The 19257-nt window shown below is 38.4% G+C and overlaps 1 protein-coding gene across 1 annotated transcript in view; it reads right to left on the minus strand.

The window, feature by feature from the left end:
- Positions 1-19257, minus strand: part of Cd53 (CD53 molecule) — a 33094-nt gene that overhangs the window by 12296 nt on the left and 1541 nt on the right. Inside the window, exon 2 of the mRNA XM_052731489.1 lies at positions 679-757. Coding sequence (XP_052587449.1) covers positions 679-741 — 63 coding nt within the window. The 5' untranslated portion in view covers positions 742-757. The remainder of the gene's footprint in view (positions 1-678; positions 758-19257) is intronic.

The following is a 19257-nucleotide window of genomic DNA, read 5'->3' on the forward strand; positions in this document are numbered from 1 at the left end:
AAAAAAAATCCAGTCAACAAATGAACAATGGAAATAGTCAGACAGTTTTTTTTAAAAAAATGAAGTGCCAATAAATAAATATATTTAAAAGGTGTTCAATATCTTTAGCTATCAAATCTTATATGGAGATTCCATTTCATCCCATCAGAATGGTTGTCATAAAGAAAACTATCAACAACAAATGCTGACCAGGATGACAGAAAAAAGAAGCCCTTTCACACTATTGGTGAGAGTACAAATTAGCCTAGATACTGCAGAAATCATCACGGAGGTTCTTTTTAAAAATTAAAAAAAATAGAACTTCTGTATGATTTCTCTGTCTGTCAATATTCTTCCATGGCGTCAGGGATGAGGAGAGTGTAGATTTAACACCCAAATTGTAGCCCGTTTTTCACTTATAAACGCCAGCAATTTGCAATGCTACCCAAGAGCCCGCAAAGAGAATTGGCACCTCCATTATTAACTGCACTGATACCTTTTAATTTTGTAGGCTTATAGTATGATAAAACGGCAGGAGGTGAGGAAATTATTACTTCTTTGTACCTACATGAAATGTTCTGAACAGTACCAAGGTGTGCACAATTCACATTCTATACTCTATTCTTTGGTTGAGAAGAAAGGACAGGTTAGCTGGGATGAAGGGGTGTTATTTGAGATATGTTCAAAGGAGATACTTACCCAAAAGAGCAGGTTAAAGATAAATAGGACATATTTCAACAATTTCAGGCTGCTCATGCCCATGCTGGGATAGTATGACCTAAAAAGCACAAGGAGTAAGAAAGGAATTCTTAGAAGGACTTGGCAATATAAGGTAGCACAACAGACTCCGAAATGCAAGTGTTTAGGGTTCAAGGATCATCACCAGTATCTTGTGTTTCAACTATTTATGTCTCTGGAAAATTTCCCCAAATATCTGCTTTCATACGTTGAAAATTGAAGCCCAGGTTGAAAAATCATCATCTTGAACACTGAATGTTACTCCAGTTCAGTAAGCAATGTTTGGTGTTGCATGACACCATGACCCAACAATAGAGCTCTTCTAACAAGAAGATGAGCCACAGTGACACAGACAAAAGTCAGTGCTTTTGGTCCTGTGTGATGTTAGTGACTGATGTCTGGCTACTCAAGAAACAGCCTTTGAGATCAAGACTGGCTGATCAATGTGCAGGACAGAAAGCCAGTGACTTGATCAGCCAGGTTTTTAACTGTCTTAAGATTCATTACTAACCAAATTTGTTTTTGTTGTTTATTTTTGTGACCATGGTTTAATTACAACATCTTTCCCTTCCCTTTCATTCCTCCAAACCCTCCTATATACCCCTCCCCACTCTCCTTCAAATCCGTGGCTTCTTTTTTCATCAGTTGTTATTGAATGGTCTATAAACCTCTCCAGATAAAAGTGGAAGGTGATATACAATGCCTCATTTGTCCTTTTATGCACAGTTATCTATGATATTTCTCTTCTAGATATGGCCATGGCTAAGTATTAGACATCTTCCAATAGATGCTGATCTTATAGCAGAAATGAAACACACAAATATATAATGAGGAAGTTAAAAGAGACCACAATGTGAGCATAGTCTTTTAAATGAGGCTATCATTTCTTTTTTAGCAAAGATACTGCTGTGTGAATTATATAATGTATTACATAGTATATGCATCTATATGTGGGTAAGCACCAGAGGGGTACGTAAGGTGTCCAGCTCTATCACTCTGATTCATTCACTTAGACAGGAAGATACACACAGAGAGCATGAAAACGAAGAGAAACAGATGAGGGAGAGAGAGAGAGAGAGAGAGAGAGAGAGAGAGAGAGAGAGAGAGAGAGAGAGAGAGAAACAGAGACAGAGAGATAGAGAAAGAGAGAAACAGAGACAGAGAGATAGAGAAAGAGAGAAACAGAGACAGAGAGATAGAGATAGAGAGAAAGACAGAGAGAGAATTATGTCTAGACAATGCCTATCTAAATAAAGTAGTGTAATCTCTCATTTCAAGACATGAATATGATGGCCAATGCCTATAATCCAAGTGCTGGGGAGGCTTAGGCTTAGGCTGCTAAGCTAAAACTGCAATGGCTGAGATACAAATATACTGGGATGTATTCATGGCAGCTAGTAAATAAGGAAAAATTGGTGAACTTTAAGGTAGTAAGAAAAATACCAAAAAAGGACATACAAACAAATATTTAAATGAATAGAGCATCTCTAAATGAAATAATGTTGAGTATCATAATTGACATGTAATGGGAGTCCCCAAAGGAAGGGAGAAAAAATACTTGAAGAATTAATACCTGTAAGAAATTCTGAACAAGATTAAAATAATTTGCTCACATGACAAAGAGGATCAATGAAATCCAAAAATAAGAAATTTATACTTACAGTAAAAGCATAATAAATTACCCAATCAATAATAAAAACAAAACCTTAATATAGCCAAAGGAAACAAAACATGTTAGGCACAAAATAGCTAATATAAGGATAAGAATGGATGTATCAGAAAACAGTCAATCTAGGAGAGACTGAAGTTACATGTTTAAAATAATAAAGTACACCAAAAAATAACCTCCGGATTTTATAATCAATAAAAATATATTTGGAAAAACTAAGAAAAAACAAAGAATATAATATACATATGAGATTTGTTCATGGTGTTCATAAGATGGAACTATAACACGTATAAAAACTAAGGGAGCCGGGCGGTGGTGGCGCACGCCTTTAATCCCAGCACTCGGGAGGCAGAGCCAGGCGGATCTCTGTGAGTTCGAGGCCAGCCTGGGCTACCAAGTGAGTTCCAGGACAGGCGCAAAGCTACACAGAGAAACCCTGTCTCGAAAAACCAAAAAAAAAAAAAAAAAACTAAGGGAATTTCTCCTCAGCAGATCCACACTACAAGAAATATTCAGGGAAATTCTCCAGGCAAATTGTTAGAGCACAGGCAAGACCAAGACTACTGCATAGATAAGTAGACCATGTTTTCTTGTAAGCTGTTGTGATTTGGATCTTAAATGGCTGCTAAAAACCCATGTGTTAAATGAAAATTTGGTCCTCAGCTGACAGTGCTATCCAAAGGTGGTAGATTCTTGTGCTATCTAAAGGTGATAGGTTCTTTAGAAGTACAGCCTGTGATAGTGCTATCCAAAGGTGGTAGATTCTTGTGCTATCTAAAGGTGATAGGTTCTTTAGAAGTACAGCCTGTGATAGTGCTATCCAAAGGTGGTAGATTCTTGTGCTATCTAAAGGTGATAGGTTCTTTAGAAGTACAGCCTGTGATAGTGCTATCCAAAGGTGGTCGATTCTTGTGCTATCTAAAGGTGATAGGTTCTTTAGAGGTGCAGCCTGTTGGAAAGATTTAGGCCACTGGGGGCATACCACTGCAGGGTGTATCCTTCTATATCTCTCCTCTCTCCCTCTGTTGCTCCTCTTTCTCCATCTCCCTCTTTCTTTCTCAACCATATAAGAAGAATACTTTTGCTCTGCTCTGTGCTCTCACCCCAATGTTTGAGCCTCAGAACACACCCAAAATAGTGGGACCACTGATCACACATTGCATCCTTTGAAACTAAGATTAAAAGTGAGTTTTTCCTCTTTTAAATTGATTTCCTAAGGATTTTTTGGTCACGATAATGAAAAGTTAGCTTCACATTAAATATATTAAATAAACACTGAACTGTGAACCACAGTATTTATGAGATTAAAAATAAATGTAAAAGGGAAGTTTGTAATAACATTGAGTCTGGGAAGGAAAACAAATGAAAATTCTTGTATTGGAAGTATAGTATCATTAACTCACAGCAACTGTGGTTACATGCATTGGAGCCCTCCATAAAATGGCAGCATGAACTCAGGACAACTCATAAGGCCCAGGAGCTACCAAGCACTTGCTGAGTGCTGGGAAGTAGACAGGGAGAATCAAAGTTTTTTTTTTTTTCTGGGTTTTTTTTTTTTTGGAAGTATGGTGACTGGCCAGTTGCCAATGATCTAATAGATGTCCCAGACCAATGCACCCATGGGCAGCATTGATTGAACTCAGGTTTATAAAAAAAAATTAAGGACACGAAGTTGGGAGTGAAATGTTTTGGAGGGTTTAGGGGCAGTTAGAAGGACATTGGAGGTGGATATGGTCAAAATACATTATTTACATCCCCCAAAATTCCTGGAGAATACATAGAAATAATATTTTAAATAAATCGTTATAAATTGACAGTTCAGCTGGGAAGGAGGAAGGAAAGTAAATACAGAAGGAAAAGGTGGGATGAGGAACAGAGGTGGCACATGCTGTAATCCCAACATTTGCTTGCAAACAACACACGAGGACAGAGGTGGAAGGATTGTCACATGTTCCAGGCCAACCCAGGGTTTATAGTTAGAGCTTGATACAAAAAAATAATTACAAGTGTCTCTGGAGTAGGATAGCAGGTTTGGGGGCATATGCCAAGGAGTTGGATTTCATTCCTGCCCTATTTACAATAGCTCGATCTTCCTTCCCCTTCTAACCTGCCTCTTCCTACTTGCTGCTTTGTCTCAGACCCCAGCCTAAGGAGTTACCCACTGCTGACCAAAGGTTGCTCCTCCCAGGGCAGGAAGTAGGCTGAAGGCAAGCCCACACCTCTTCTACTGCTCCTGAGATCGAATATCCCAGTCTCATCCCAGCTCTACAGCTGGAATCCTGCTATGGTCTCCCTTTCATCTCTGATCCCATCCCCAACAGATCACAATGACATTCTCCTCCAGCCTTCCTTCCCTCAACTCATCCCAGTGTCCCAGCCTCCAATACCAGAAGATCTTCGCTGTGAATACACCAGCTAAGCAGACCAGGAAATTAGGCAATACATAGCCATTACACACTCTGGAAATGCAGAGAGGAAATAGAAGCCAAGGAACAAAACACACACCCAACAATGGCAAATCTAGAAATCAGCACCTAGACTTATAATCATTCCAAATTCAGATACCTAGATGCCAGCTTAAAAACACAATCAGCAATAGCCAGAGCAATGTGTCTCTACTAAAGTCCAACTATATTAACACAGTAGGACCTAAATATTCCAACATAACTGACACACAAGAAAAAGACCTTAAAACAGCTTTTTTGACTATGATAAAGGTCCTTAAGGAAGAAATGAATAAATTCCTTAAAGAAATCCAGGAAAACACAAACAGTGGAAGGAAATGAATAAAACTATTAAAGACCTAAAATTGGGAATAGAATCAATAAAGAAAACTCAAACTGAATTAATTCTGGAAATGAAAATTTAGGAATTGGAACAGGAACTACAGAGGCAAGTTTCACCAACATAATGTAAGAGATGGAAGAGAGAATCTCAGGCATTGAAGATTGAAGATACGAAAGAAGAAATGGATACATCTGTCAAATAAAATGCTAAATCTAAAAAAACTCCTGATACAAAACATCTAAGAAATATGGGACACTATGAAAAGACTAAACCCAAGAATAATAGGTATAGAGGAAGGAGAAGAAACTCAACTCAAAGGCCCAGAAAATGTTTTCAGCAAAATCATAGAAGAAAAATTTTCTAACCTAAAGAAGGAGATGCCTACAAAGATATAGGAAGCATACAGAACACCAAATAGATTGCACCAGAAAAGAAAGTCCCCTTGCCACATAATATCAAAACACTAAACATACAGAACAAAGAAAGAATATTAAAAGCTGCAATGGGAAAAGGTCAAGTAACATATAAAGGCAGACCTCTTCGAATTACACTTGATTTCTCAATGGAGACTCTAAAAGCTAGAAGAGCCTGGACAGATGTGCTGCAGACTCTAAGAGACTACAGATGCCAACGTAGACTACTATCAGCAAAACTTTGCATCACAACAGATGGAGAAAAGTGCTCCATGATAAAGTCAAATTTAAACAATATTTATCTACAAATCCAGCCTTACAGAGGGTACTAGAAGGAAAACTCAAACCTAAGGATATTAACTACACCCAGGAAAACACTGGAAATATGAAACATGAAAGCACAGCAAAATCAAAAGGAGGGAAGCACACTTGTGTGCACGTGCATACACACACACACACACACACACACACACACACACACACACACACACACACACACCCCTCCACCACCACTACCAACAACAAAATAATAAGAATCAACAATTATTGGTCATTGATATCTCTCAGTACAAAGGCCTCAATTCCCTAATAAAAAGACACAGACTAATAGAATGATGTTAAAACAGGATCCATCCTTCTGAGGCATTCAAGAGACACACCTCAAGATCAAGAAGATCAAGATCAAGAGATTGCCTCAGGATAAAGGGTTGGAAAAAGATATTCTAAGCTACTGGGCCTAAGTAGCAAGCTGGTGTAGCCATTTTAATATCTAACAAAATAGACTTCAAACCAAAACTAATCAAAAGAGATAAGAAAGGACACTAAATATTCATCAAAGAAAAAATTCACCAAGACATTTCAATTACTAACATCTATGCTCCAAACCCTAGGGCAACCAAGCTTGTCAAAGAAACACTACTACAGCTTAAATCACACACATATTGACCCTCATATACTGATATTGGGAGACTTCAGTATCCCATTCTCATCAATGGACAGGTCATCCAAACAAAAACTAAACAGAGAAATACTGGGACTAAATACAAATTGACCTAGCAGATGTTTACAGAACATTTCAACTAAACACAAAAGAATACAACTTCCTCTATGCACCTCGTGGAACTTTCTCCAAAATTGACTACATACACAGATATAAAGCAAGTCTCAACAGATACACAAACATTGAAATAACTCCCTGAATTCTATCAGACTACCATGAATTAAAACTGGACATCATCAACTCATGGAAACTGAACAACTCTTTACTGAGTGAAAAATGGGTCAAAACATAAAGAAAGAAAGAAATTAAAGACTTTCAGAATTCAATGAAAATGAATACACAGCCATACACAAGCTTATGGGACACAATGGAAGTGGTACTAAGAGGAAAGTTCATTTCACTAAAGGCTTATATTAAAATAACAGTTGGGGAGATCTCATACTAGCAACTTAACAGCACACCTGAAAGCTCTAGAACAAAATGAACTAAGCCTCTCCAAGAGGAGTAGACAAATAATTAAACTGAAGGCTGAAATCAATAAAATAGAAACAAACAGAACAATACAAAAGATCAATGAAACAAAGTGTTGATTCCTTGGAAAATCAACAAGATAGACAAACCCTTATCCAAACTAAGAGACAGAGAGAGTATCCAAATTAACAACATCAGAAACAAAAGGGGAGGCATAACAACAGAACCAAGGAAATCCAGAAAATTATAAGGACATATTTTAAAAACCTGTACTCCACCAAACTGGGAAATATTTTTTTAAACAAAAGATAATTTTCTTGATAGATACTACTTACTAAAGTTAAATCAAGACCAGATGAAGAATTTAAACAGAACATTAACCACTAGTGAAATAGAAGCAGTCATTAAAAGTCTCCTATCCAAAAAAGCACACTGCCAGATAGTTTTATCACAGAATTTTACCAGACTTTCAAAGAAGAGTTAATGCTAATACTCGTCAAATTATTCCACAAGATAGAAACAAAAGGAACATTGCCCAATTCATTTTATGAGGCCACAGTTACCCTGATACCCAAAACACATAGAGACTCAACAAAGAAAGAATTACAGACCAATTTCCATTATGAACATAGATGCAAAAATACGCAATAAGCTGGGCAGCAGTTGCATATGCCTTTAATCCCAGCACTCAGGAGGCAGAGCCAGGCGGATTTTAAATTGTCTTTATTATGTTTAGGTGTGTCCCTTGTATCCCTAATCTCTCTAGTACTTTTATTATGAAGGGGTATTGGATCTCTGTAAGTTCAAGACCAGCCTGGTCTACAGAGCAAGATCCAGGACAGGCACTAAAACTACACAGAGAAACCCTGTCTCAAAAAACAAACAAAACAAAAAAAAATAGGCAATAAAATGTTTGCAAACCAAATCAAGAACACATCAAAAGATCATCCACCATGATCAAGTAGGCTTCATCCCAGAAATGCAGAGGTACTTCAATATATGAAAATCAGTACCATATAAACAAACTGAAAGAAAAAACACATAATCATCACATTAAACACACAAAAGGCCTTGGACAAATCCAATACCCCTTCATAATAAAAGTACTAGAGAGATTAGGGATACAAGGGACACACCTAAACATAATAAAGACAATTTAAAATAAGCCCATAGCCAACATCAATTTCAATGGAGAGAAACTCAACTCCACTAAAACCAGGAACAAGGAAGGTTGTCAGCTCTCTCCATATCTGTTCAATACAGTACTTGAAGTTCTAGCTAGAGTAATAAGCCAACTGAAGGAGATCGGGGTTACAAATTGGCAAGGAAGAAGTCAAAGTATCCTTATTTGCAGATGATATGATAGTATATACAAATGGTCCTAAAAATTCCACCAGGGAATTTCTACAGCTCATAAACACTTTGAGTGGGGGTAATTAAGGGCGAGGATCGAGGGAAAGAGAGCTTGGGGGAGCGGGAGATCCCAGCTGGATCAACAACAGAGAGGGAGAACAAGGAATAGGAGACCATGGTAAACGAAGATCACATGAGAATAGGAAGAAGCAAAGTGCTAGAGAGGCCCACAGAAATCCACAAAGATACCCACACAACAGACTGCTGGCAATGGTCGAGAGACAGCCCGAACTGACCTACTCTGGTGATGGGATGGCCAAACACCCTAATTGTCGTGCTAGAAACCCCATCCAACGACTGAGGGATCTGGATGCAGAGATCCATGACTAGGCCCTGGGTGGAGCTCTGGGAGTTCAATTAGCTTGAATGAAGAGGATTTATATGAGTGAGAATTGTTGAGACCAAGGTTGGATAAAGCACAGGGACAAATAGCCAAACGAATGGAAACACATGAACTATGAACCAATGACTGAGGGGTCACCAACTGGATCAGGCCCTCTGAATGGGTGAGACAATTGATTGGCTTGATCTGTTTGGGAGGCACCCAAGCAGTGGGACCTGGTCCTGAGCTCATTGCATGAGTTGGCTGTTTGAAACCTGGGGCCTATGCAGGGTCGCTTAGCTCGGCCTGGGAGGAGGGGACTGCACCTGCCTGGACTGAGTCTACCAGGTTGATCTCAGTCCTCAGGGGAGGCTTTGCCCTAGAGGAGGTGGGAATGGGGGGTGGGCTGGGGGAAGGTGAGGGGGGCCGGAAGGGGGAGAACAAGGGAATCTGTGACTGATATGTAGAACTGAATTGTACTGCAAAATAAAAATTAAAAAAAGAAATTAATAGCCCTCCTATATACAAATAACAAATGTACATTTGCACAATGAATGGATTATTACTCATCTGTTAAAAAACATCATGAAATTTATAGACAAATAGATGAAACTAGAAAAACTGATCCTGAATGAGGTAACCCAGACCCAGAAAGATAAATACGATCTATATTCAGTTATCGGTGGCTATTAACCATTAAGTAAATGATAACTAAGCTACAATTCATAGACACAGAGAGTTTAGTTAAAGAGGAGGGTTCTGATGGGGAGACATGTGGATCTCCCTGAGAGGGGTAAATAGAATAGACTTTACTGACAGACTGAGGGTGGTTGGAGAGAGGACAGGAGAGAGAAGATTTTATAGGAGATAGGGTAGAGGAAGAAAGTGAAGAAAAAAGGCTGAAACTGGAAAGTTTTAAGGGGGTGGTATGGAAACCTAGTGCAGTGGAAACTTTCTGGAATATATGAAAGTGATCCCACTGAGGACTCCTAGTAATGGGGAATACAGAGTGTCAACTAGCCAGCTCTAAGCTCTTGGCTCTTGGCTACACATTCAGTGGCAGGACTTGGTTGCATTCAATTGAGTTGTTGGCCAAGAAGGTCGTATGGGAATCCCTAAACAACCCAGGCTGTTGCTAAGGCAAAAGGTTGCTCTCTGCAAACTGACAATGATGCCCCATTGCCGAGATAACACTTCATCAAACATGAAGAAGTTGTGCTAGTGCCTACATGGAGCCTTCACCACTACATTCTAGTCTCTTTAGTGCAGAAGGTACTCTGCAGGCTATTGAAAGAGAAATGTGAACACCATCCCAGTCACAAAACCTCTGACCTACAATCTGTCCTGCCTGCAAAATATGCTAGGGCAATGGTGGCACAGAACTTGTGGGAGTGGTCAAGAAATACCTAATTTGATTTAAGTTCCACTACACAAGAAGAAACCCATACCTGATACTGCTTGGATAACCAAGAATCAGATATGTGTGTGTGTGTGTGTGTGTGTGTGTGTGTGTGTGTGTGTGTGTGTGTGTGTATGTGTATGTGTGTGTGTGTGTGTGTGTGTGTGTGTGTGTGTGTGTGTGTGTATGACTCCTAATGATATTCTGCTATACTCATAGATCAGTGCCTTTGTCCAATCATCATCAGAGAGGCTTCCTCCAAGAGTAGATGGGAACAGATGGAGACCCACAGCCAGACATTAGTTGAAGGGAGAGTCTAAATGGGAGGTTTCCATCAAATCCCACCCCCCTCACAGCTCAGGAATCCTGTGGAAAAGGAGGCAGAAAGATTGTAAGAGCCAGAGGGGATGGAGGACACCAGGTGAACAAGGCCCTCTGAATCAACTAAGCTAAGTACATACAAATGAGCTCACAAAGTCTGAAGCAGTAGGCACATGGGTCTGCACCAGATCCTGTGTGTGTGTGTGTGTGTGTGTGTGTGTGTGTGTGTGTGTGTGTGTGTGTGTGTATTATAGCTGTTAGCTTTAGTATTTTTACGGAACTCCTGACTGTGAGAACAAGTGGGTCTCTAATTCTTATGCCTGCCCTCAGAACTCTTCCTCCTGATGAGCTGCCATATCCAACTTTGACCTGATAGTTTTTGCTTCATTTTATTATATTTTATTTTGTCATGTTTGGTTGTTATCAGTTAGAAACCCGTTCTTTTCTAGTAAGAGACAGAAAGGGAGTGGATCTGAAGGGGAAGGGAGGTGAAGAGGGACTGGGAGGGCTAGAGAGAAGGGAAACTATATAGGATACATTGTATGAGAAAAGAATCTATTTTCACTAAAAGGAAAAAATAGTGAAAAAATTATTAGTAACTTTATATACTAGCAGTAGTAAAAATAAACTTTTGAGGTTATTATAAACAACAGTATCAACTATGAAAGACAGGGATAAATCTAACAAATGTTATAAAAGACTTGTATGATGGAAACTTTAAAAAGATATTTCTGAATTTGAAAAAAAATTTGAGAAATGGAAAGTTATACCATGTCCATGGATCTATTTTAACAATATTGTTAAAATTTCAGTTCTTCATGTATTTTACTTATATATACGTTCAGTATAAACTTAATCCATGGTCTCCTGGCAGTTTCATTTGTAGACATTAATAAATAAATTCTAAAATTCTTTGGGAATTTAAAATGCTTAGAATACTTAAATGAATTTGATACAAAAACAAAGTCCATTAGAGTCCAAATGCTATCCAGTTACATTGCTTTATATAAAGCTACAACATTAAAAATGATCTAATATTGTTAAGCAAATTAATGAAACTGAGTAGAATTAAAATATTTGTGGCAAACTGATTTACCACTATTATGTAAAGTCAATACAGTAGAGAATGAAGGATATTCTTTTCAACAAACAACATATGAGCAATTAAGTATCAATATTCATAAAAAAGAACTTGGCTATAAAGTTCTTATTATATTAAAAATATTTATAAATTGATCCTGTATCTGGATTGAAAGCCTAAAAGTATAAAACTCCAGAAACAACTAAGAGATAACATTTGCTGCTGTGATTAGGAAAATAGTTCTCAGATAAAACACCAGAGTATAGTCCAAAAAAACTGATGTTGGACCTCTTCCAAAGAAACTGTTGGGAGAAGCAAAAGACCGGTAACAGATAGGGAGAGAACATTAGCAAATCACAAGAGATAAATTTTTGTCCAAGTTGAGGACCCCTGTAGTCCCTACTGTTAAAGAGGTGGAAAGCTGAGGCAGGAATATCTCTTCACATCAGTGGTTCAGTGCTAGTGTAGAACAGTGGTTCTCAACCTTCCTAATGCTGCGACCCTTTAATACAATTCGTCATATCATGGTGACACCCAACCATAAAATTATTTTTGTTGCTACTTCATAACTGTAATTTTGCCACTGTTTTAAACTGTAATGTAAATATCTGTGTTTTCCAATGGTCTCAGGTTGAGAACCCATTGGTCTAGGTATACAGTGAAACCTTGTATTGAAAAAAGAAGGTAAATGTTTTTACTCAGAGTATATAAAGTACTTTTAAAACTCAATAGTAAAAAAATAAACAACTCAGTTTTAAAAATGGGCAGATATCAAGTAGATTTCTTTATTCTAAAAAATATGTGGGTGTCAAATGAAATCAATTATTTATTTCCCTTGTCAGCAGGGAAATGAAAATTAAAATAATAATATACTATGCACCTCCTAATAAGTCTAAAATATATTTTTAAAAACTAAGCAAACCATGTCTTGATGATAATACAGGACCATAGTTCTCATATACTATTAGCAAGGATGTATGTACCATGGTATGTTCATATTGAAAAACATATTCTTGGTTATGTAAAATGTTAAACATTTATAACCTAGCAATTCATTCTGCTTCTAGGCATTTTCTCAAGAAAAATGAAAATATATTCTCATACAAAGAATTTTACAAGAATGTTTATAGCAGCTTAGTTTGTAATAGTCCCAAACTGGAAACAAACACCCATTGACATGTTATTGCACAAATGAACTATGATACCACTAGATAGTGGAATATATCTCAGCATTAAGATATGTTACAGAATTGTAATGGAGGGTACATAGTGTGGGAGTATGGAAGGAATAAGTAACACTAAAGACTTTTTTAAAGTCTCTTTTTTTTAAAGAGAGAGAAAGTTAAAAGGGAGTTAATTAGGTTATAACAGGGCAATGATGCCCTACTAGACACCAGAGACTAACAAAAAGCCAAGTACTAGGTATGAGTTACTTCTTTTGGAATTGTTAGTCACTGATGTCATATAGACCCTCAAATATTATTGTCTATTGCTGTTGTTCTTAGTTACACCCAGAACGTGGCAGTAAGACCACATACTTGAGTCACAGAACATAGTGAAAATCAAGCAGGTATGAACTTCAAAGTGTCACCTCTACTCATTAATTTTCATAGTGCTGGAAGTTTGTAGGAAAGCTACTGGAGGAGAAAAGTAGTCATTATTCATACACATCTCTGACCCCTGTGAGCTAAAGAATGATTGGCTCCAAAAAACATGTCCATGCAATAGCACGAGAGTGACATTCATATCCAATGAGTAAACAGCCACTTCCTTGTTGGATGTAAGTCATGTTCCACAAGATAAAACCCATAACTGGCACCATCACCAGGCTAAGAATCTATTTCTAGACAGTTCAGAGACCCTAGGGAGGAATTTACTATTATTCTGATAAAAACACATAGTATCAAACTGACTCCTAATGACTTATCATTATGACCATAAATCAGTGCATCTCTCAAACTGTGTCTGAGAAGTATCTGTTTGCAGTAGATAGTAATTAACACAGTGACCCACAACTTGCCAAGGTACAAATAATAAGAAATTAAAGAATATTCAGCCCTAAAGACAGAAGCACCTCCTTCCCAGTGCTAATGGATCTTCTCAGAAGAGAGGGGATAGAGAAGGAAGAGCCTGAGGTGGTGGATGACTACAAGGAATCATTATCTTCTAGACATAGCTGGGCCACTGCAATATGAGTTCACACTGATTTTGACAGGATACACAAAACCTATACAAGCCTAATCCAGAACCAAATCTCAACATAGAGAGGGGAGATGGGCACACTATTCCACCCCCAAGCAGTGGCAACATTGGCAATTGTTAGCGGCTATAAGTAACATTTAAGAGTATAGGCTCTGCTAATTCAACCACTCTCCAGTGGAAGACCTAATATCCAAGAACATTTGGGAAGTACAAACTGGTATTGAATATTTTTTTAATAAAAGGATGAAAAGTAGTAGGAAAAGGGAGTGAGTCAGTGAAGAGGTGGGAGAGACAGTGAATATAATGATTTACGCAACTTTCAAACAATTAATCAAAATGTAAAAAAATAAGTATGGTGAGTAACAAAAGAGAGATATAAAAGTGCATACTACATGATTCCAGGTATATAACACTTCCAAAATGAAAAAAAATATATAGAAACAGAAATCAGACCAGAGATCACATGGAGATAAGCATGACACAGGTCAAGAGATGAGTACAGGGAAAGCTGTGTGAAAAAGATTACAAAAGACAGTGAAAGGTTTTTGAGAATGTGAGATGTTACTGTCTTTACTGAGGCCATGTATTTATGCAGGTATGCATAGGTAAAAAGATCCATCCTAGCTTGTTACTGTCCACGACTCCAATCTTAAATCTACCTATTTATGTAAAAATTTGGCAATTAGCCTTGAATACTTGTTCTAAAATCTCCTTCCTCTCTTCTGCTCATGTGATTCTTTGCTAAAATATGTCCCTTTCTGTCCTTCTCAACATTTATTCTGATCAGTTACTGACCATTCTTTCATTCAGCTTACATAATTTTTCTATGAAGCCTTCTCTGATGATGTCTACTATTTTATAACTAGCCCTCACTCCTATAAGGAGTGCCTGAACTATCTGCGAATTTCTTCCCTTATACCAAAATCTCTATTACAAGCATCTCTTCCTTCACTAGGATGTAAACTTTTGAAAGGAGGCATACCTCATTCATCTTTGAATCACTGGCACCTGGCAGAGTAGAAAATTACACTACAAATTAGGAAGATTGTTAAACAAACAAATAGCTTGACCTCATTTGTTAGCTCTGTATTCTAATATAGTAGAATACTACAGAGTTGGGTGCCTTGGGATTTTTGTTGTTGTTGTTGTTGTTAATAAGTGATGCTTTAAACATAGGAAAATAAGTTCTTCGTCAGCTAACAGGAGGTAATCAAGTCATCTGCCTCCTGGAGTCACATAAATCCCAGCATCCTTGAGTCCTGTTACTGCTTTTTCACTCATGTAAACTCTTTTTCCACAGAGCATCAATGACCAAGATGCCCACAAACCTGGGTGTGTCAGCACTGACTCTGTCCTTCACAGAAAACAAAAGGGTATCTGTTTCTTCCCTTTCTGGTTTTCTCTTTGCTCAGATTCATGTCAAACTGAAGGATAAAATCTGCCCAGTTGGTGAATATGGCCACTATTTTTGCAAAATGCTACAATGGCCCTATTTTCTTATAAGCCCAGACAAACTTCTTCTACCCTTTCTTCACCATTACTGGCAAATTTTTGAGCCTCCCACCCTTCTATCTAACATTCAGAGGAACTGACACCTACCTAACAGTTAAAATCTGCCACTTCCACCCCGCCCCCATGACTCACAGCATTTTCATAGGGTTCTTTTTTATGAAGAAAGCTTGTAACGTCAATTTCCAGGAAACTTTCAAGTCTAAACCACAATAATCTGAGGCCACATCCCAGGACCCAGTGCAGGAGCCAGAGCTAAAAACCTTTTAATTACTCCAAGCAAAGAGCTTGGGCTAGTGAACTGTCTTGTAGGTTCCTAGTCTGAACTCTTTCTTTTGATCTGTAATTGCAACACCATCTACTCTTGCCCTCAGTAAGATCAAGTTTAGAGGTGGCTGTGGTTAGAAACTTCAAAAAAAAAAAACACACCAGTTCTTGAGCTCTGTTTACAATTCAGTTTCAGACGCCAATATGTAACTTCAGCGAGGAGCTTTGCTTTTACGTAGATCATTTATGAGGTATTAGCAAGTGTTTCTCAAACAAAACAAAGAACAAGGCAGTAAGGAATGCAAGAAATCCATAGTCAGAACATTTGAAAGTAAATGACAATAATTTAAGTGCTATGTAAGCAACCAAAGGAGGGAAGCAACCAACAGTCCTACATAGGCATGCTGCCTGTGAACCACAGCAATCAGCATGGTGTGATAACCCAAAGGATTCAGTAACAGCACAACTTGGGGATTACCAATGGGTCTCTAATTGTGCTTAACACCTACCCAACAAGAAGGAAACAACAGAAACCTAGCTCCTACACAGGCATGCTGCCTATGAACCACAGCAACCAGCATGGTGTGATAACCCAAAGGATTCAGTAATAGCACAACTTGCGGGTTACCAACGGGTCTCTAATTGTACTTAAGACCTACCCAACAAGAAGGAAACAGCAGAAACCTAGCCAACTACCCAGGGCTAGTGAAGTTGCAGATCCTGGAGGAGAACTTATAACTACCACTTTACTAAGCCAGCATAAGTGGCTAACTACATTCTAAGTGTTTATCCTTACACTTACAGGTAAGTGTAGTCCTCAGTCCACGTCAATGAAATTTCTGTTTTCAACAGACAAAAGCCATTACAGAAAACCACAACCCATCAAAATGAGGAGTTCTGGAGCCCAGTTCCAATGACTGCAGCTCCCATAATTAAGGCTCGGGGATCATTACAGAGCAGGGGGCAGAAAGACTGTAAGAGCGAGAAGACAAGATAGTTTGTTGTGTCTCCCAGGAATGTTGGAAGCTACACACATAAACTCTCACCAGTGTGACTGCCTAAACATGAGTTGAACAAAGACAACAACAACAGACATTCTAATGTGGACTGGGGGGAAGCCCACAAGGCCTCAAAACCCACACTACAAGCAACTAAAGCATGCAGAAGATGGGAGAAATAATCTGCTCCAGAGAAGAGCACACAAATTGGTTACCTAATACCAAATGGTCAGTTCCAAAAACATACATGTAAGTAACGTTATATAGACTGAACAGGCTGTAATTATGTATACAGCAATGTGTGTGTGGTGTGACAATAACTAATGACAAAAGAGTCCATGAATTTGAAAAAGAACTATGAGCTGTATACAGGAGGGCTTGTGGGGAGGAAAATGATGTAATTATAATCTCAAAAGGTAAAAGAAATAATTTAAAAAACAAAAAAGGATTGGCTTGTATGTACACCTTTTAATAAACTTACAAAAAGTTTATTAAAAGGTACACATTTGGGTCTGTAAGAGAAAAGCATACTTACAAAACTGCACAATTTTCTTGTACTGAAAATTCCTTATTCGTAACACTTGTGTCATTACATTGAGGTCCATTTAGTCTGGACAGGTCTATTTATGGACAGGCCAGCACATGTCAACCCAAGACAGGCAGACCTTGATGGGAGAGCATATCTCTTGTTATGCTCCACAGATACATTAAGACTTGGGCCTGCATGTCAGCCTGATGTCCACTTCAGCAAAGCACAGAGCTTTGGTGGACTTGCTGCTCTGCAGGTAGGCTCAAGCAGAGTCAGACTGCAAGTTATCACTGACCTACAGTTGCTTCCAGGCATGGAAAAACCATATGTGAGCAGTGTAACTTGGTGAAGATGACTCACTGAGTTCAAAGCATACAGATCATGTTTAGATAAACAAAACTTTAAATCAGGTTTAGTTCAAGTTCCAGCACTGCACTTATCATAATTATAGCCTTGAACAACTCCCTTAAGCTGTCGAACTTCCAGTTTCCTCATCTTTAAACAGGGCTATTCATTCTGCCCTCATGGTTGTTCTAAGGAGTCAATATGATAGAATTTCTTAAATGGTTTAGTGCCAGAGCTTCAGTGAGTGCTGAGTGAAAGACCAAGTCATTGCCAAGAGTGGCCCTGAGCTCCTGAGAGGTCCCAGGAGTGAAATATACTAGGGGCTGGAAAGATTTTAATAACATTTTCCCTCATTTGTTGGAAATACTTATTTAAAAGTTTTGTTTGCCTTTTGTAAGAAAAAGTTCATGAAAGGGACAATAAGGAAGAGAAAAAGAAAATGAAAAAGTTGGGGGGAAATGAATCCAAATGATAGTGGAGGATTATTTCCACCCACTTGAGAGTTCAGCAAGATGTTACTAGACTCTAACATGGGGTAGAGATCTTTATAATAAGGATATTACTTAAACTAGGAGCAGTTATCCAGAGCTCTCACACAGTCCACCCAGTAGACATCATATCCTCTTTATTATGTTGAAACCATGAAGAACTTTGTAGGAAAACATACTACTTTTCTACTTGGTAAAAATGGATAATCAGTAGAGAAGATTTTTTTTCTCTACCCCACCAGAGAGATTAATGACTTATATTGTGAGCTCTTACCTACTGGCTTTGGAAGTACATATTTTTCTCTTTCTCAAAATCTTTGTCCAGACAGTCTTTACAATCCAAGTACCCAACTGCCCTCGTGCCCAGCATCAGCAATGTTAGAGACCAGATCTAGACAGGTGTCTGGTTTCTACAGATTCTTTTGTTTCAACATCTACACCTAAGTAGTAGCTAGTCCTGATAACATCCCAAGGGCAGATGCCTAGTGCACAGAGTGACCTACACAGTGGATGCTTCTTGAGGTATAAAGAAGTGCTGTAGGCTGACTATGAACACAAGCCAATATGTGAACAAGCCGATATGAACGAAAGCCACTATAACTAAATCAACACACTAGTTGTTGGAATGAAACTGAAGAAAAAAGAATGGCTATAACTTGGCAAAAGTCTCTACCCTTCCTTCCTTCTGGTCAAGGGAAACATCCAGGTTAAAGAGGAAGAAATCTGCCTCTGTGCCCCAATTTAAAGCCACATTCTACCAAATTGTTGTGGCTAAGTCTCAGGCATAGCTCTGCCCTGAAATAGACCCAAGACTTGTCTGTTCAGTAAACTTGCTATCTACTTTCAATTGCCAAGTAGGAGAAAGGGCTTGGTGCTTTCTGTGGTCATGTGACCAACATCTCTTGCTTAATTTCATTTCTATCATGCCTATGACAGGGAGTAGGGGAGCAATACTTCTTTGAGTGCATATTCAGTGTTTTGTAGCTGGAATGTTAATAATCCCAGTCTCTATAATAAATTCATAACAGTCTCCTCTCTCAAGGAGTCTTTGACAGACTCTTAAACTCTTGTATTTTGTGTACATTCTCTGCCTTATAGAAAAGAGCACATTGTATTGTGTTCTGTGTACCCATCTATCTTCCCTCCATGGTAATCTTTTGGGTATTGACAACCACATCAGTTATCTTCATATTTTCAGCACCTGAGCTCAATGTCTGGCCCCTGGGACATTGCAGGATAGAGAATGGAGTAGGAAAGCAGTAGTTTGAGGGTTTCTGGCCAGTCAGAGGCTAACCAGGGGGCATAAGAAGCTAAGAAAACAACAGA

Source organism: Peromyscus californicus, unplaced genomic scaffold (genome assembly GCF_007827085.1).
Source record: "Peromyscus californicus insignis strain IS unplaced genomic scaffold, ASM782708v3 Scaffold_9__1_contigs__length_137607984, whole genome shotgun sequence".
Taxonomy (NCBI): domain Eukaryota; kingdom Metazoa; phylum Chordata; class Mammalia; order Rodentia; family Cricetidae; genus Peromyscus; species Peromyscus californicus.